The sequence below is a fragment of the Phyllobates terribilis genome, unplaced genomic scaffold, assembly GCF_046119375.1.
Source record: "Phyllobates terribilis strain yellow unplaced genomic scaffold, ASM4611937v1 Scaffold_3__8_contigs__length_932513732, whole genome shotgun sequence".
In the NCBI taxonomy this organism is placed as follows: Eukaryota; Metazoa; Chordata; class Amphibia; order Anura; family Dendrobatidae; genus Phyllobates; species Phyllobates terribilis.
In genome coordinates this window covers 290,431,487-290,452,326 of record NW_027362763.1, presented here as the reverse complement: position 1 = coordinate 290,452,326, position 20,840 = coordinate 290,431,487, and the positions used below count along the sequence as shown (strand labels likewise).

Here is a 20,840-nt window from a genome sequence, read left to right as displayed (position 1 = left end):
GCTGTAGCGTTGCTAAGTGTGACGGTACCTTAAGGCTATGTTCACACATTCAGTATGCGCCATGAGCACTGCGTCCAGCCTTCCATCCTAATCCCCCGAAAAACAGGATTCCAATGGAAACCCCACCAGATCCCCAGTGCAGTCATTCACTATTATGAAGCCGGCAAAGTCACTGTGGACACTGCCCAGACTCCGTCCTGACAGTGATAATCTGTTTTCAGAAGTAGAGTAACACGGTCTGACAAGTTCTGAGAACTTTTTTTTAAATGCGTGTCAGACTTTGCATGTTGGTAATTTTTGTGTATCGATCAATTGATCCATTGATTGAGTAACTTTAGGTACAGATGTTATAAGAGCACGGCTGTAATGGGGTGGTTGTAGATGGGCAGCCCCTTTAAAAGTAATGCAGGATTGCCCTGTCTGTAGACTACCCTCCAATGGTGGAGCAGAAGCACACAACAATACAGTCTCTAAGGAGTGGTAAAGTTTACTCAAAGGCTATGTTCAGAAGCAGAGTTTGTTTGTTTGTTTGTTTTTTGCTGTTTTTTATTTCTGCAGAAAAGGGAGCTGCATTTTACAGTAGCAGCAAAATCTATGAGATTTCAGAAGTCTCATGCACACAGTTTTTCTATTCTTGACTGATTTTGAGATCTGCACCATGTCAGTTCTTTAATGTTTTTGCAGCATTTTTGGCAGCGTTTTTTCACCCATCAAAAGCAATGACAAAAGTGCAAAACAATGTAGCAAGCAGGTTTTCGCTGTGCTTTTGCACCGTTTTTTTTGCTGCATTTTAGGTGAATAAGGCTGACTTTATTAAACATGTACTGTAGATAAATCACACATGTAATCCGCACCAAAAATGTAGCAATACCTGCATCTTGAATGCAGCATTTTTCTGCCAAGAAAGCAGGTTTTGGGTGTAGAAAAAATGCTGCAAAAACGCTGCATTTGAACATAGCCTGACATATTTACAGTGTACTGGATGGTCCCTGGTTTCACATATTCAGGTCCTCACTGGCTTCACTTCTCTCCCAGGACTTTCTCTCTCTCTGATCCACTGCTTAAAGGATTTCTACTTTGTCTGGTCACTCTTCACTTTCTCTCAGATAAATAGGACACCCCGGTTCACTGCATCTGCAAATTGTGTCTCCCTTCTGTCCGTGCATGGACCCAGCCAAATCAAATACTAGAAAATAACCAACATACGTTGGAAGGAGGGTAAGAAAAGATTATCTACCAAAAAAGACAATTACCCATTAAAAATTAACTTTTAATTTAAACACACTAAAATAATGTACTCAATAGTACAGTTGGGACAAACTAACATATAAGAAAGGAGACATAGAGGGATATAAAGGTGAAAAAGGAATAGAAGTAGTGTCAGCTAGGCCGTAAATAATACGTTATAAGGGATAATAGACTAATCCCTTTCTGGCAGTGGAGTATATCAGCCCCCAATATTCAAATAGTGCCCCCACTGTACCACGGCTATCCTTGACCTAGTCCCCAAGAAACCTTAATAATGCAATTCAATGAGTACACATATGAATTTTGCAAACAGCGTCCTCAGTAGCATATTCAGCAAATATCCAATAATGACATCAATGGCATATAGAAAGCTAAATGTCCACAGTAATACTAACATCCCAATAAGTCAAAAAAATTGAGGCGTATGGAAATGTAGTCCACCAGCATGCAGAGTCATGTAAGACTCAAAAAAAAAAAAAAAAAAAAAAGTCCAATTAAATCTTGAAATAAATATAAAGTCCAGAGTTTTTTCAAAAAGCCATATCAGATGACCAGTGTAAAGCAAAATAATAGTCCAGTAATCACCAAAACAGTTACAGGAAATATAGATGATATTAGAGGTGCTGATGGATACAAAAATGACAGTGTCCCAAATAAAGAAAATCCAATGAGGAAAAAAAAAAAAACAAACAAAAAAAAAAACGCTGCTAGTCAGAAAAAACATGTATACATGTAATAAAAATCAATGGACTTATCTTGTTGCATCCAAGAAATGTTCAGGCTGGTATAAAGGCAAGTTCCACTTGTTGATCCAAAAATATTCAGTTTGTAGAGATCAAATTCAACGATGCGATCACCAGAGGAAAGAGTTAACGGATATCCAAAAAGACATCAGTGCAGCAGGTTTCACTTCAATATGAAAATATACCAATGGAACAAATGTCCAAAAAAAAATTGTTCCCATAATCCCTACGCGTTTCGCCCCCCCTCCTTGAATGTGGGGCTCATCAGGGAAAAAAAAGAAAGTTTAAATGAGGGATAGGGTGCATCGATAATAGATGCTACCAAACCGGCCTAGCTGACACTATTTCTAGTCCTTTTTTACCTTTATATCCCTCTATGTCTCCTTTCTTATATGTTAGTTTGTCCCAACTGTACTATTATGTACATTATTTTAGTGTGTTTAAATTAAAAGTTAATTTTTAATGGGTAATTGTCTTTTTTGGTAGATAACCCAGCCAAATCAGCAAGTTAGTGATCTAAAAAACATGTGAAGTTCAGTCCAGCACACAATCTGCTGATTAAAACCTCTGGCTTTATTACATGATCCTGTTAATATATAGCATATACTTAAAACACCGATGCGTTTCAAACAAATTTACAGTTCGAAATGTATTGGAGTTTTAAGCGGATGTTGTGTATGAACATGATCATATAATAGTTTCACTGAGACACCGTGGCAGACCACTAAACTTTCCCCCAGTCTCACTCTACGGGGAACAGCGCTCTGTAGAGGGTGGTTTTCCTCTTCCACTCCTTCCTCTGCCTTGAACAGTCAGAGGTAACCTTTGGAGGAACATCATATCTGACAGATGAGCCCATCCCCCACTTACAAGTTACAGGCAAGTATCATAAGCATCACTCTTGCCTACCTACTCTGCGACTGACCCCGACTTGCAGGAACCTAGCCTTTAAGTCACCCGGGCCACATGTACGTGCTGTACTTTCAATATGTCCACACGCTTACCCACCCCCCGGTCTTGTACTAAGTAAAAAACTACCTTAATCCCTAGATTTCTGAAACAGCTGACCGTTCTCACAATGCCCCACATTCATACCTGTATGTTCCCACAAACACAGCACAGCAGGAAAATAATATGTTGCATGAAGTATGCAAATGGGTTAACCGCCCAAATGGTGACTTGAAACAATCAAACTTAAGTACTGTAACACAAGAAAGATGGAGGGCTACAAACATGGCAACTCAAAGGGGCTAGTCCTTTTTAAGAGGGTGAACACTATTTTCAACCCTCTTACAAGGTTGGTTGGATGTATCTTTATTACTGTTAAATATGACACAGTATTGGGCACCAAATGTGACTAATTATAGCTACAATTCAATGCAATAGCTTTTTTCCTATTCTGTCCTATATTATATCATCATGCTGTGCAGGGTGATACTCCTTGTATTTTATATAATTGTTACTGCTATATTCCTTACTGTAGCTTATATTCAGGGGGTTGGACTGGCCCACCAGAGAACCGGAGAATCCTCCGGTGGGCCCTGACTTCGAGAGTTCATAGTGCAAACCTTGCAATTACTATGGGGCTCTTGAGTGGGGGAGAAAGGTGGGCCCAATGTTCTTCAGTCTGACAATTTTTATATTACTGAACTTGTGCTTTTAGTGGATATCTATCACTATATGTACAGCCTAACCTGTCTTTATATGACACCATCATTATAATAGTTTGCCTATATCTATTAACTGTGGTACTTCAGCTTGTGTACTTGTGTGTTCCAGCTACTATTGCACACCTGGCCTATGTTCATGTTTGACTGGCAGATACTTGCCAATAGGACTTTCTCTCGCTGTTTTATATAGCTTTTATATAGCTAAAATATTCCCTTTTTGGTGCTCAGTAAAAATGCTTTTTTCTTTTTTATAATATTGGTTTGATCTATGGTTGTTATTCCTCTTTGTGTTGCTACAGGTTTTATTTCCTTTATATTACCTTGTCTGTAAGATCTACGTCTGACTTTGTCTAAACAAAAATAAAACATTTCAACACCCGTTGAAGACTTTCCCTTTCTTTTAGTATATTAAGTTATAACCAGAAAGGGATAAACGTTTTTGCGTTTTCTCTTTCTTTTAACCTTCTCAGCTTTGATAAAAAGCATCAAATAGTTTGAAAGCAGCCTAATAATGTACCCAAATAAAAATATCTAATATGAGAAATGAGAAACAGGGATATACAATAGTGATGCACGCAGAGATCAGAGAGTTAACAAATGATTGAATATCAAGTACCTGGTGTTATTAATTCTCTCTTATTTTACTCTTTAGAGCCTGACGGGGACCCTGATTTTTGCTGTGTTCACGTCTGTGCTGGGATCTCTGCAATATGGCTATGGTATTGGAGTTATTAATGCACCACAAAAGGTAAAACATAAAAGTCTATTATATTATTAGTATATAAAACTGTTCTATACTGTGACTTTTCAGTATTTCCATATGGATTTGAAAAATGAACAACGCCCTAAATGTAAAAATGGATGACATTTTGGCTCAGTGGTTAGAACTGCAACCTTGCAGCGCTGGGGTCCTGGGTTCAAATCCCACCAAGGACAACATCTGCAAGGAGTTTGTATGTTCTCCCCGTGTTTGCGTGGGTTTCCTTCGGGTTCTCCGGTTTCCTCCCACACTCCAAAGACATACAGATAGGGAATTTAGATTGTGAGTCCCAATGGGGACAACGATGATAATGTCTGTGAAGCACCGTGGAATTAATGGAGCTATATAAGTGAGTAAATAAGACAACAATGATGCCAATAGGTTTATCCTCCATTCCTTAATGAGCAGGGCAGTTAGTGACTACAGTAGTGTTCTCTCGAAGCTGGGCAATTCAGAACGGCATCAAATTAATATTAATATATAGCATACTAATTATTACCTTCATTGTATCTATGTCCAGAACAGTGAAGATTAATGACTGCATTCCTGGTGTGAGAAAATACTAAAGAGGTTTATGGTTGGATTACTGATGGTATAGGCCAGTAATGAGGTTTAAGAGGTTTTCCAAGAATGTGATAAAATGGGCCCTGTCACATAATTCAAATGGCAGCCCATCCCAGTCACATGTCAGGACCTGTTGAAGCAGTTTGAAGAAACACAGTTCCTGAGACCAGTGTCTCAACTGACAGAGGGAGCTGTATCGTAATCACGCATACTGTTGAACTGCCGGAAAAGGCCTGTGACATGAGAAGAAAGAAATCTCCTTGGCTGACTGAGAACAAAGGATTTATTTCTCCAGCCTCAGTCCTTTGTGTGCAGTCAGCTGAGGAGATTCATTTTTTTCATATCACAGCCCTCAGCTCATGGAGGCATGTGTGCTTACAATATAATGCTCACCTGTCAGTTGAGATAGGAGTTGTGTTTCTCCAGACTGAAACCCATCCTGACACGTGACTAGGACAGCAGTTTGAACTACATGACGGGGTCAGTTTATCACATTCTTGGAGAACCCCTTCAATGTCTCAATTTCTTTTGCCACAAGGCAGAAAATGGGTTATTATAAGCCTGTTTGGCAGTCTAGAATTAGGTCTGTATTCAAAATAGAAGGCAATTACCAGTAAGTTATTTTTTCTCTTATTTATGGTGGTCTATTGCAGTGGAGAGGTTTATTTAGTTACTTCCGGAGGTCTATGGCAATAAAGGGTTTGATTCCAGTATTCCTGTTGGTCTATGGCATTTGATGGGTTAATTTCAGGATGCCTGGTGGCAGTGAAATGGCTAATTTTAGGATTTTTGGTAGAGCGCAGAGGAAGGGTTATTTCTGCGTACCTGGAGCTCCAGTGGTTACTTACCCCTCCAGTCTCCAGTGTAGACATAGCTATACCAGGGGGCTGCAAACTGAATATTTCCAAGCAGAGAGTCTCAGGAGTGCTATGTCCGATCATTGAGGTGAAGCCCTGGAAATCCACAATGGAGCATACATTCTCTGAGTAAGAATTACTTTAAGCTCCTCAGCTGTCCTTCACTGCATATATAGTGAGGGAAGGAAAAAGGGTGTGAATTAAAATGTAACTTTTAATAATTAACCAATAAAATTAACAAAATAGGCTGCTATAGTTATCTATTGTATAAAATCAATGGCATAATTAAATTGCCATATTTATTACATACAATTCTCAGTATAGTCTTATAGATGACAGTACATTTTTTGCTCAATATATGTATAGTAATAGCCAATGTCCCTCAAGTAAAAATGCCTATATAGACCAAAAATTGGATGAATAGAAAGCCAACTGGATTATATTACCATTAATCAAACCACACACCTAGGGATTAATAATCCTGATAAATTTAAACTGCCACTAACTGTAATAATCTGAGTACAAAGTGGGAATCCGTGTATTCATATGAATCATATGGCAGGATCAGGGTCCTTGTTATTAAATTAAAGATCTGAATCCCCTTCCAACCACCAAAGATCAGTCAGGATTCCCAGTGTTATTCTATGGCGCTGCCTGCTCAGTTAGAGATGACAGCACTGAAGGAAGTACTGTGTATAGAGCTGGATATAAGCAGCATTCCACGTGTAAGTGTGAATAGGCGCGTGTGCAGTATTATAGGAGCGCAGCTCCCATCATGGGGAACAGTGGAAACAGTTGTTACCCCAGATGGTGATGGGGCTGTCACTGACCCACAATATTAATATTGTAAGATAATACCAGAGCTGACTAGGCGCTGTATATAACCTACATACATGCGTTGTCCCACGTGTTAGGGTATGTGCCCACGATGCGCAAATGAAGCGGAAATTTGCGCTTCATTTCCGCATGTCCTTTTCCCGGAAAAACGCATGCGGTATTTGACATGCGTTTTTCGCGTGGAATTCGTGCGTTTTGCACATGCGGATTTGCCTTGCGTATTCTACTGCATTGTAGATGGCAATTCCGCATGCGTAAATGCACAAAGAATTGACATGCTGCGGAATTTTCCGCACATCAAAAACGCTGCGGAAAATTCCGCAGCATGGGCATTGCAATTGCGGAATGCCATAGGGGACCATGGGAGAAGGCTTAATGCGTAATTCATGCGTTTACGCTGCGGAAATTTCCGCACAAAATACGCATGAATTACGCATCGTGAGCACATACCCTCAATGAAGGAAAGTGTGTGCAGTGAAATGACAGCACATGATAGTGTTCATTGTACAGCACTAGCCTAAAGGACCGTTTACAAAGACCAACCAGCGGCATGATATGACCTCTGATCGGTAACGTTTACCAACCGGCTGTCGTTTAAGTGCCTATTCTCACAGGCAGACCCAAGTAAATGATGACAACTGAGGGATCTATACTAGATAGCTCGGTGTGTATAGGCTGCACCTGTTCTCGGCAGTGTGAGTCCTGTTTACTGCTGAGAACAATGATCGTTTGTGTTGCACGAAAGATCAATTCACCCGATGATATAGGGCAGCACGGTGGCTCAGTGGTTAGCACTGCAGCCTTGCAGCGCTGCGGTTCTGGGTTCAAATTCCACTAAGGAGAACATTTGCAAGGAGCTCGTATATTCTCCCTGTGTTTGTGTGGGTTTCCTCTGGGTTCTCCAGTTTCCTCCCACGCTCCAAAGAAATACTAATAGGAAATGTAGATTGCAAGCCCCAATGGGGACAGTGATGATGATGTCTGTAAATTGTCTGAATTGTAAAGCACTGCGGAATACAGATTATTATTATTATGAACGATGGTTTTGCTCTTTCATTGGGTGATTGGCAGCCTGCTTACATTGCAAGATAGTCATGAAATGAGTAATCGCTCATGATTATCATGCAGTGTAAATGCCCCCTTTACGTGTATGAACAATTTAACAGGAACCCTTGAGTGTTTAGTGTAATCACATGAATTAGTTTTATTTAACCTGTTCTATTCTATTCTCTAGATAATTGAAAACCACTATGCAAAAGTCCTGGAGGTGCCGATAGAAGAAATCATAGACAGAAGTGGAAATGAGACCGCTGAACCTGCAGTCCACCCATCTGTTACCATGTACTGGTCGCTCTCGGTATCCGTTTTCTCTCTTGGCGGATTGGTGTCTTCCTTTTTTGTTGGATGGTTTGCAGACAAATTTGGAAGGTATGTAGCATACATAAGAGTGCAGCATTAGACCTAATATTGAAGAAAAGAGCAACATTTTGTTTTTCCATTGGTAAATTTTGGGGTTGCACTGTACTAGAAGTTTTCAGGGTTCTTACTTTTTAAACAACTCTGTGCACATAGTAACATCTAATATTGGCCTAAGGCTGTGTGCTCACGATGCGTTTTTTAAGCGTTTCCGCAGCAGCAATTCCGCTGCAGAAACGCTTAAAAAACGCTTGGTAGAAGGCCTGCCATGTTCCCCAATGATAATCCTCATGTGCTGTGCACATGCTGCGGAAATTTCCGCTGCGGATTATCATTACGGAAAAATACGCAGCACTACCAATTATTTTGTGGAAGCGCTGCGTTTTCGCTGCCATTGACTTGCATTGGAACGCATGGATTACGCATCACTGTATCTGTACATGCAGAATCCAAGCGTTTCAATGTGCGGATGGTACCCGGGTCTGGAGAAGAGGAGACTCTCCTCCGGACCCGGGTACCATAGTACCTGTAAAACAAGAATAAAAGAAAAAATAAATATTATATTTACCTTCTGATGACCCCCGGTGTGCTTGTCTTGGCTTGCTGGCAGATCGCGGTGGACTGAAGGACCTGCGCTGACGTCATTTAGTCATGTGATGGGTCACGCGACCGCTGACGTCGGCAGGTCCTTTAGTCTACCGCGAGCTGCCGGCAAGCCGAAACAAGGACTCCGGGAGCCATCAGAAGGTAAGTATAATATTTATTTTTTATTTTTTAACATTCTTTAAGGTCATACTATATAAATCCATGCCGGCTGCATGGATTTATATAGTGTGACCAAGTTGTCAAGCACTTTCCAAGTGATGCTAAAATCGCTTGGAAAGCGCTTGACACCCGCATGCGGAAATGCAAGTGAAGAACGATTCACATCCGCATGTCCCTGGCAGGAAAAACGCATGTACAATCCGCATGTACAATCCGCATGTGTTTTTTCTGCCAGGGAGATGCAGAAACGCTCAGGAAAAAATCCGGAGCATTTCTGCATCGTGGGCACATAGCCTAATTGATTTTTTTTAATAATTCAGTTACCATAGAAGCAAAAAGTCTTTGGTGGTTGTAGTTCTGATACATGTGGGTACTAGAAGTTACCTATGAACTCTGGACAAACATGAACTATATATGGTAAGTCTTTGTGTCCCACAATCATTCATTTGAGAGTTAAGTTTCATGTCCTATGGGAAGAGCACATTCATCATGAAGAATATTAGCTCCAACAACAAGATTATTTTTTCCATTCTGTGAAAGGAATTAAGAATTTTCAGATGAGAGATTGCGGTATATTGGTAAAAAGTCACACACATTAAGGTCAAACTCTGTAAAACCAGTTATGTAAGAATCTGCTTGTTGTTCTGTACTATGAACTATGCTCAATACAATAAAACTTTGATTATATAGCTCATTTGTGGTGTACAGGACAAAGTCACATTTTAATATTTATCTGTGTCCAGATTCACATTTCTTTAGAAAGCTCAAGATTACACTCCTAATATGATGAAGTATGTTGCGATCAATAAGGGGAGATTCTGTGTAAAGATATTATTATCAAGCTAAAGGTCCTGTGTAGGTTACACCATTTATCCATATATATCCTCCTTCAAGGGAATCTGTCTGTAGATTTTTGCTATATAGTCTGAGAGCTGCATAATATAGGGGCTGAGAGCCTGATTCCAGAGATGTGTCAGTTACTGGGCTGCTTGCTGCAGTTTCAATAAAATCAGTGTTTTACCAGCAGGAAATTATCACTAGAGGACTAGTTGTCTCGTGTCCTTTAGTTCTCATGCTCTGTGTAACCCTGACCCCAGCACTGATTGGCAGCTTTTTGCCAATGTACAATGTAGACAGAAAGTTGCCCATTGATTGTTATCAAAACAACAGCAAGCAGCCCAGTAAGTAACAAATTACTAGAATCAAGGTCTCTGCCCCTACATCATGCTGCTCTCAGATTACATAGCACAAGCCTGGTGACAGATTCCCTAAAATTTCAGATCTTTTGTATTTTAGGATTAAAGCCATGATGATTGTAAATACTTTGGCCGTCATTGGTGCCCTTCTCATGGGATTGGCTCCTTTGGGACAAGCCCACGCCCTAGTCATTGCTGGTAGACTTATAACTGGTCTTTATTGTGGTAAGTGGATCATTTCTAAACTGCTCATATTTTCAACTAGAAGGGTTTTTTTATTTATTTTTTATTACAAATAAAACGTAATCTAGTTATTATTATTATTGCTTATTATTATAGCGCCATTTATTCCATGGCGCTTTACATGTGAAAAGAGGTATACATAATAAAAAACAAGTGCAATAATTCTGAACAATACAAGTCAGCGACTGGTAAAGGAGGACAGAGGACCGTGACCGCGAGGGCTCACAATCTACACCAATAATGTTGGGAAAGCTTACTAGCACCATAACAAAAGGAGCAAACGCTTCAAACTACAGCAGCTGCCCATAGTATAGCTTGTTGCCTAAATAAGTATTACCTGTTCAAAACTTGTAATGCTAGACAGCCAGTGTTTATCAGTGAGTTTTATATAAGGACAGGAGAGAACCATGCTTGTTATAGACCCTTGAGCCTAGATTTTCACAACAGTGATGAACATGGTCACATGCTTTTTAGCATGAACACACTGTCTCAACAGTCTGAATTACAGTGCCTTGAAAAAGTATTCATACCCCACGAACTTTTCCACATTCTTTAACGTTACACCCACAAAGTGTAAAGGAAATTATACATGGTTTTCGAATTATTTAAAAAATATAAATCTGAAAATTGTGAAAAAACACTTTTTCAATGAACTGTATATGGATTTATAGAACTCCTCTAACAGTGGACCATTTTTTGAAAGTTTTAACTTTTTTTGTATTGTATACATATCCGAATTTTAATTGAATTTTTAAAAGTAAAATTACAGCATGACAACAGAAAACTCAAAATATTAACAAACAGTACTACATAGTTTAACTTAATAATCTATCAGCAACAATGAATGAACTCCACACTGAAGGGATCACATCTAACGATTACATTTAAACATGAACTGGAAGTTTTCACTTAAAGGGAATCTGTTAGGTCATTTTTGCGTACCCTACCAGTCGTATGGACAGTCCTAGGATTGCGATGCGATCCTCAGGCATATGGCAGTCTGACTGAATACCTGACACCGGCGCAGAGGGATGGGAAGAAATATTGATTTCGCATTAACATACATTTGACTTGACAATAAATTTTCAGGTGCTCACAGCAACACAACGGGGTAATGTACATTAATATTAGTTACATGTCCTGAAAGGGTTGCCCAAGCCCTATTTCAGGATAATATTAGTGAGGTACGCAAAAATTACCTGAAGGATTCCCTTTAAAACTTTGATAAAAAGTTTTTAGTATTATTATACAAGAGAGATTTGGAAAATTAATGGAGTAGGTTGAATAACACAATCCCTTTCCACGTGCCATATTAGGAATATTAACTTTATAGAGGGCTTCCCTCTATTGGCCGAAGTTGCTAAAAAAAAAAATAAAAAAAAAGCCACCTTTTGATCTGGTGGACCATGTATTACACAGTCAGTCATGTTCCAGAAGCCAGGCCTGCAGACCTGCTTATCTCTGGGCTGATTTCAGTTGTACAAGGAGTTCTGATAAAACAACCCTTTCTAATTGAGGTAAATTCTGAGTACAAAATTAAACAATTATACAAAGACTAGATGGTGGCCCAATTCTAACGTATCGGGTATTCTAGAATATGTATGCGGCCGACCGGGCGCAATTAGCAGAGCGGTGTTTAAATTTGGTGCCAATATCGCTGATTGGTCGTGGTCATGGCCGGGGTACTTATGCTAGCGCCGGTCATCTCCTGGCTGCATCGCCGCTGACCTCCGTGCGGCACATTAGCCGCTAACGGCCGCCATCTTGTTCGGAAATCCCGCGTCACTGATTGGCTGCGGCCGGACCAATCAGCGACGCGGGATTTCCTGGACAGAAGGACAGACAGATGGGATAAGCCGATTATTACAAAGATATTTTGCATTGGTTTCAGTTTGATACTTTAAGAGGGCAGTGTCAGCACCCAGCACGGTCAGGCAAATGCTGGCGCCCAATTGAGGAAGGAAGCCTTTCTACTCTTATTTATTTCTTCTTTCTTTTACACAGTTGGAGAAACTACACAGGAAACAGCTGTTCCAGAAATCCCTACATAGTATAGCTTGGTGGAATATATATGATATATGATATATATATATAAAAGATTATTATTATCTGTCCTGAAATTATATATAATTTTGGGTAGTCTAAGACATAAAATGTGTGTGCATGCTTTTAAAATGCATAACTGTAAATTGTGAATTTAGAATATGGTACAGAAACCATTCGCTTTGACTGTCTTGGATATTTTAGAGAAAAGAGAAATTTGGGATATGCTTAACCCTAGAACGCATGACCATAAAAATCTACTTTTTCACATACCTGGGGCCTTTTAGGCCGTGTGCAAATAACATGGAATAACTCAAACAAAAATGACAAACAACTATATACCTGAGGAATACCTAGAGTTTCAAAATTCTAACTAAAGTAATCTTGCCGAAAATAGAAAACAATTAACAGGGCGGGCCTGCGAGGCCCCAGGTATGCGTTCTAGGGTTAATAAATTCCTTCTAGGCACCAGCCATCAACTTTGTACATAAGAACAATCTTTGTGTTAGCCATAAATCATCATTATAATACTTTTTATTTAGGGTTATCATCAGGACTAGTGCCCATCTATATAGGTGAAATTTCTCCCACTTCCTTACGAGGAGCTCTTGGAACATTACACCAGCTTGGTATTGTGACTGGGATTCTTATCAGTCAGGTTAGTTACAAATTTATAAATATTTCAAACTAATATATACAGTATCATTGTAGAAGTAAATGTAATTTAAGAATAATATGCACAGTACACATGAATATAATTAGATATTGATTTGGAGAATAGAAAATGTAATCTATTATGTATTGACATTTATCCATTTACACACCTGAAGGCTAGCCACTCATCTGAATGACCACCAAGTAATACTGCATTTCGGCTGTTCTGGCTGCAGCTTCCCTAGTAAATAGATTGTCTGTGATGAGACAGCCTCATGTGATAAAGGTTTACAACCAACACTGTGCTGATACAGTCCTCAAGCCAAGATCTTGGGTGAAGATTTAGTTGACGTGCACATCTTCAATCAAAGTCCGTAACACACTTTTTGGAGGTCTACATAAGAACAGTGTGAACATTTCAAAGCTTAACAACAATGTATAAATAAATAACAAGTACAGCAGCTGAAATAAGTATTGAACAAGTCACCAATTTTCTAAGTAAATATATTTCTAAAGGTGCTATTGACATGAAATTCTCACCAGATGTCAGTAACAACCCATCCAATCCACACAGGCAAAGAAATCAAACCATAGATGTCCAGTTATTAAGCTATGTGTAATAATGAGAAATGACACCAGGAAAAAGAATTTAACGCATGAAGAGAGAGAGGTGCAAAAAGCCATGGAAAGTCATGACACCAGCTGAAATCTATCAGTAATTACAAAGCAATCTGCCACTTAGTGAAAAATAATAACAGCTGGTTTAACTGATGGCCTATAAAAAGGTGTCTCATTACCAAGGTAACACACAAGAAAAATCTCATGATGGGTAATACCAGTGAGCTGTCTCAAGACTTTTGCAACCTTATTGTTGCAAAACATACTGATGGCATTGGTTACAGAACACTTTCTAAACTATTGAAGGCTCCAGTGAGCACTTTTGGGGCCATAATCCAGAAGTGGAAAGAACATAATTTCACCATAAACTGACCATGACCTGGTACTCACCACAAGATTTTAGACAGAGGAGTGAAATGAATTACAGTTATATGAAAAAGTTTGGGCACCCCTATTAATCTTAAGCTTAATGTTTTATAAAAATTGGTGTTTTTGCAACAGCTATTTCAGTTTGATATATGTAATAACTGTTGGACACAGTAATGTTTCTGCCTTGAAATGAGGTTTATTGTACTAACAGAAAATGTGCAATCTGCATTCAAACAAAATTTGACAGGTGCATAAGTATGGGCACCTCACCAGAAAAGTGACATTAATATTTAGTAGATCCTCCTTTTGCACAAATAACAGCCTCTAGTCACTTCCTGTAGCTTTTAATGAGTTCCTGGATCCTGGATGAAGGTATTTTTGACCATTCCTCTTTACAAAACAATTCCAGTTCAGTTAAGTTTGATGGTCGCCGAGCATGGACAGCCCTCTTTAAATGATCCCACAGATGTTCAATGATATTCAGGTCTGGGGACTGGGATGGCCATTCCAGAACATTGTAATTGTTCCTCTGCATGAATGCCTGAGTAGATTTGGAGCGGTGTTTTGGATCATTGTCTTGCTGAAAGATCCATCCCCTGCGTAACTTCAACTTTATCACTGATTGTTGAACATTATTGTCAAGAATCTGCTGATACTAAGTGGAATCCATGCATCCCTCAACTTTAACAAGATTCCCGGTGCCGGCATTGGCCACACAGCCCCAAAGCATGATGGAACCTCCACCAAATTTTACTGTGGGTAGCAAGTGTTTTTCTTGGAATGCTGTGTTTTTTTGCCGCCATGCATAACGCCTGTTTGTATGACCAAACAACTCAATCTTGGTTTCATCAGTCCACAGGACCTTCTTCCAAAAAGTTTGGCTTCTCCAAATGTGCTTTTGCATACCTCAGCCGACTCTGTTTGTGGCGTGCTTGCAGAAACAGCTTCTTTCGCATCACTCTCCCATACAGCTTTTCCTTGTGCAAAGTGCGTTGTATAGTTGACCGATGCACTGTGACACCATCTGCAGCAAGTTGATGCTGCAGCTCTCTGGAGTAGGTCTGAGGATTGTCCTTGACTGATCTCACCATTCTTCTTCTCTGGCTTTCTGATGTTTTTCTTGGCCTGCCACTTCTGCCCTTAACAAGAACTGTACCTGTGTTCTTCCATTTCCTTACTATGTTCCTCACAGTGGAAACTGACAGGAAAAATTCGCTGAGACAGCTTTTTGTATCCTTCCCCTGAACAACTATGTTGAATAATCTTTGTTTTCAGATCATTTGACAGTTGTTTTGAGGAGCCCATGATGCCACTCTTCAGAGGAGATTCAAACAGGAGAACAACTTGCAAGTGGCCACTTTAAGTAGCTTTTCTCATGATTGCATACACCTGGCTATGAAGTTCAAAGCTCAATGAGGTTACAAAACCCAAAAAAGTGCTTTAGTAAGTCAGTAAAAAGTAGGTAGGAGTATTTAAAACAAGAAAATGATAAGGGTGCCCATACTTATGCACCTGTCAAATTTTGTTTGAATGCAGATTGCACATTTTCTGTTAGTACAATAAACCTCATTTCAAGGCAGAAACATTACTGTGTCCAACAATTATTACATATATCAAACTGAAATAGCTGTTGCAAAAACAACAATTTTTATAAAACATTAAGCTTAAGATTAATAGGGGTGCCCAAACTTTTTCATATAACTGTATCAGAAGAGTTGTTCAAGAGCTAAGGACCACCTATGGAGAGATACAGAAAGACCTGGAATTGGCAGGTACAATTGTTTCAAAGAGAATTATAAGTAATGCAATAAACTTCCATGGCCTGTATGCACGCTCACCACACAAGACTCTATTGCTGAGCAAAAAGTATGCTCAAGCACGTATAAAGTTTGCTCAACAACATTTAGACAAGTCTGTGAAATACTGGGAGAATATAGTCTGGTCAGATGAGACCAAAATTGAACTATTGGGATGCCATAATACACACCATGTTTGGAGGCCAAAAGGCACTGCATATCTCCCCCAAAAACACCATACCAACAGTGAAGTTTAGAGGTGGAAATATCATGGTGTGGGGCAGCTTTTCAGCATACGGTACTGGCAAGCTTAATGTAATTGAAGGAAGGATGGGCATTTCAGCAAGACAATGACCCCAAAAACACAGCCAAGGAAACTTTAAGTTGTTTTCAGAGAAAGAAAATAAAGTTACTAAATAATAATCTTAATAATATAATAGTGAATATCATAAATAATATAATAATAATAAAGCCCAGCCAATAGCCAATCATCTGACCTGAATCCAGTAGAACATTTATAGAAGGAACTAAAGCTCAGAGTTCATAGGAGGAGCCCACCGAACCAAAATCACACCTGAGTAATGCATGCAACTAGTTTCTCCATACAGGAGGTATCTTGAAGCTGTCATCACTAACAAAGACTTTTGTTCAAATAATTAAATATATTTCAGTAAGCATGTTTGATAGTTTTTCCCTGTTTCATTTCTCAGTATTACACAACTTAATTTATGACCATCTTTGGTTTGATTTCTCTGCCTGTGTGGATGGGATGGGTTATTACTTACCTCTTGTGAGAATTTCATGTGAATAGCACCTTTAGAAATATATTTACTTAGAAAATTGGTGACGTGTTCACTACTTATTTCATCCGCTGTATATTGTTTATGTAAAAGGATAATTAAAATACTTTTACATCTAACCGTGGTATATTCAACGCTTTAATACTATGTTGCTTGCCACCACATTATTACATTTAATGTTCTTACATTAGAGACAGTTCTTTGCATTTCTTCTCCTGCACTATGCTTCTATTGATTCGATAGACAACCACTGTCAGAGTGATAGTAAAAACTCAATGTTGCTTCATTTTAGATTATTGGATTAGACTTTATCTTGGGCAGCAAGGACTTATGGCCTGTCCTCCTAGGTCTTTCTGGTGTACCAGCTGTGATTCAGACAATCTGTCTGTTCTTTTGCCCAGAAAGCCCCAGATATGCCTATATCAAACTTGGAAGAGAAGAAGTTGCCAAAAGAAGTAAGTGATGTTCAACGGTTCTTTTTATAAAAAAATAAAAAAAATAGGTGCATGCTATGTTAGTAATAATGTGCCATACCTATATTGCACTTTGCAAATAACGTCTTCAGGGAGGAAGAGGACTTGAACTCTAGCGCCAACTATTGGATGTAGCAATCCTAAAAGTCAATATCGACCCTTTAATGAGTCTTGTCTCGTGACTTAGGATAAGAAGCCAAACTAGAAACTCCATTTGCATACACGTATTTTGGAGTTTTTGCTCCTCCTCAGTGCAAACCAGAAGATCCGATTTGGCTAGGTGAGAGGCCTCTGACAGCGAGTCTAAGGAGGAACGTTTCTCCTTGTAGGGAGCATATTTTGAGGAATTTGCATTTTTAAAATCCCAGAAGAGCATTACTTGGCCTATAAGTCTCCTTACGCTGGCTTGGCAAGTCGTAGGTTGGTTACCCTTGCTTCCAGTGACATGTCTAGCTTGATTTGTTCCAAAATTTGTGTGTTTGTTCTTTTTGCCAACCATGATATTGATAACATCCTTCTCCAGCACCACATTTCGAAGTTGTTGAATTTTTGCTAATAGAGACAGGCATTGGTCTCTTCTCAGGAGGTACAGTCTGTTTTACAACAAGTCTATATTCTGCTGATGGGCTCCCAGGGCAATTACATGAAATTAGATTTTCCTGATCTAAAATTGACCATGTAAGTCAATCTAATATTTAGTTTGGTTATGGACAATCTAAGGCTTCATGCAGACATCAAAGTTGTGTGACATGGAGCCTCTATGAAGAGTCTCGATTGTAGTGTTTTTCTGTTTTGATGTAATAATGTAGGCTGCAGCCAATCAGCTGCTACTGACTGACTGCAGCAGCCATGTGACATTGTTTATATCATGAGACACAGGGCTAAGAGTGGAGAAAGGGGGCTGGACAGGTAAGTATACCGTTTTTTAAATTTATCCAGCATACTGGGTCAATTAAAAAGTGGTCCTGCAGTGGAAAACCCCTTTAAGGTAATCTTCAGAATGATCAGTAAATGTGCTGATCAGGAAAATGTGTTTTAAAGGGAACAGTAAAAAAAAATCAAGGAAATCATATTGGAGTAGTACTGGGTTTCAATCTTAAACAGTTGTTTCATCCAGCAACTTGTTACTTGCAATGAACTTGAACTCTTGACTTTGCTGGGATACAGAATCCCTTAACATTGGTTAAAAGTTAACAAAGATAAGATACAAAGAGGTAATGCTAGAAAACAAGCCATTACCTAGCTGAACAAATATATTGATTTACGGCAGCTAGATTTCTGTAGTTCTAGTCATGACACACTTTGTTTTGTGACCATGACATTACCATGTGTGCAGGCCTAATCTTTATTCATTTTTGTGATCAGCCTTCCGATCATCTGAACAATAGTCTATTGGGTAAACCACTGGCGGTAGACCATGTGGCCACTGTGGGGTCCATTTGCCAGTGGCAGCATCATGGAAGCATCATATTGCATTGGAGGCCCAGTGGCATCCTCATAATGTATTGGTGGCACTGAGGGGGCTTCTTACTGTATTGGAGGGTACTGTGGAGGGCATCATCATGTATAAAGAGCACTGTGGGGGCAAAATACCTTACTGAGTGCATTGTGGGGCTACAATACCTTACCTTATTGGGGTGCAATGTGGGGGCATCATAATGTGGGTAAGGACCACTATGGGAGCATCATACTGTATGGGGGAAAAGCACTGTGGGGGCATTATACTGTGCTTATAGGAGGCACTGTATTTGTAAAATGTGTGGGGGAATTCATTGTGGTGACATCCTACTGTGTGATGGGGGTTTCTTTGGGGCATCATACTGTGTGAAGGAGCATTGTGCAGTGACATACTGTGTTGGGAGGCATCATATGGTGTGGACATCATGAAAGGGGTATTATAATGTGTGGGGACACCAAGGGGCATCACTAGGGGCAATAAGGGTCAACTATTTGGTGGCGGAGAGGCCCCATCAAATAATTGTTGTTTTTTTTAGGGGGGAGGGTGTGAGCCCCTTATTCTGACCGTTGCTACGGGCCAGTGTAATTTCTATTTATGCCCCTGTTATTTGAATCTTCTTTAAAAAACAAATTAAGAATAGTTAAAAATATACATGTTTGTAATAAAAAATAACTGGATCATGCCCAGTGTCATTTGGAGGGCTCATGGAGAATTGTCTGATAGGCGTCTTTGCTTTGCTCTCTGTGGCAAATATACAATATTAATGCTTAAACCCAAATATGGTACAAGGATACATGGTACAAGTGAGTGGAGAGCCACCCATTGGACATTTCTCCCTTAGCCTAGTACAGTGATGGCGAACCTTTTAGAGACAGCGTGCCCAAACTGCAATCAAAAACCCACTTATTTATTGCAAAGTGCCAACACGGCAATTTAACTTGAATACTGAGGTTTTAATTTAGAAAAACAACTCATACATTAGTGTGCTATAGAGTCTACAGCAAAGAGCTTGTAAGAGCTGCACTCCAAGCCTAAGATACTAGCCATCGATTGCAGAGGAGGTCTGTTCTTGTCAATGGAGAGGATTTTTAATCAAAAGTAAAATTGCAAAGTTGTTTGATTTTACAACCTCTTCGCAATTGTAACCCTTTATCATGATGAGAATAACCCTTTAAGCCAGGGATGTCAAACTCAAATACATAGAGGGCCAAAATTAAAAGCTTGGACAAAGTCGCGGACCAACCTTGATATTTGTTAAAAAAAATGGCTACTATTGAGGAAGTTTTTCCTCATCAAATAAAAGGATTAACTTTTGAAATTATATCTGAATAATATAATATGTTATGGAAGAGCAGTAAAAAGCATATGGCCCAATGGGCTAATTTAAATATGTAATAACAAAGGATAAAATACCTTGAACAAAACAGATAAGTGTTATGATCTGCTACAGGGACTAAGGAAAGACAGGAGAACTGTCCCTACAATAGAACTAAACTAGATCCCTACGATGTAACGGGGAACCTGATCCTGCGATCAGACCCGCTAAAGTCCTCGGCTAGTCTGAACGAAGACCTATAGATGTGAGGGAGGGATCCCTACAAGAACTAGGGACTGGGATAAGTTGGACACCTCCTAGCAGAAATAGTAGCAGTCAAAGACAAACACACAACAAAAAGCATAGAGGTCAGAAGACCTAGCAAAACTAACAGAGAACGGCAACAGAGCACCAAGCTAGCTCAAGAGTAGTAAATACAATGAAGTCCAGCAAGACCAGGAGGGCGGAGCCAGATTAAATAGGCAAAAATGGTCATGTGACCAGCAAACTAAAAAAAACCTAACAGGAGAGTTCTAACAGTACCCCCTCTTCTAAGAGGATCCTCCGGATCCCCTAGGCCCAGGCTTACCAGGAAACCTCCTGTGAAACGCTCTGACAAGTCTGGAAGCAGAAACATCATCTGCCCTCACCCATGAGTTATCCTCAGGTCCGAAACCCTTCCAAGCGACGAGATACTGCAAACTCCCTCTATACCGTCTAGAATTTAGGATGCGGGAAATTTCATATTCCCCGTCCTCCACCACCGGAGGAACAGTGGCAGAGGCGTCACCATCAGACACATCAGCTTTTTTCAACAGAGAAACATGAAACACCGGGTTAATCTTCCAGGACGTAGGAACCTCCAACCTAACAGCAGATTGGTTAACTATCTGAAGCACCTTAAAGGGCCCTACGAACTTGGGACCCAATTTTTTAGAAGGAATCCTCAATCGCAGATTCTTAGAGGACAACCAAACCATGTCACCAACAGCAAACAAAACCTCTTGCCGTTTC

General features: G+C 39.7%; 1 protein-coding gene across 1 annotated transcript in view; it reads left to right on the top strand.

The window, feature by feature from the left end:
* The window catches only part of SLC2A2 (solute carrier family 2 member 2), a 116,587-nt gene that overhangs the window by 23,350 nt on the left and 72,397 nt on the right, over positions 1–20,840 (top strand). Inside the window, exons 2-6 of the mRNA XM_073674885.1 lie at positions 4,314–4,409; positions 7,914–8,107; positions 10,157–10,281; positions 12,885–13,000; positions 16,872–17,034. Coding sequence (XP_073530986.1) covers positions 4,314–4,409; positions 7,914–8,107; positions 10,157–10,281; positions 12,885–13,000; positions 16,872–17,034 — 694 coding nt within the window. The remainder of the gene's footprint in view (positions 1–4,313; positions 4,410–7,913; positions 8,108–10,156; positions 10,282–12,884; positions 13,001–16,871; positions 17,035–20,840) is intronic.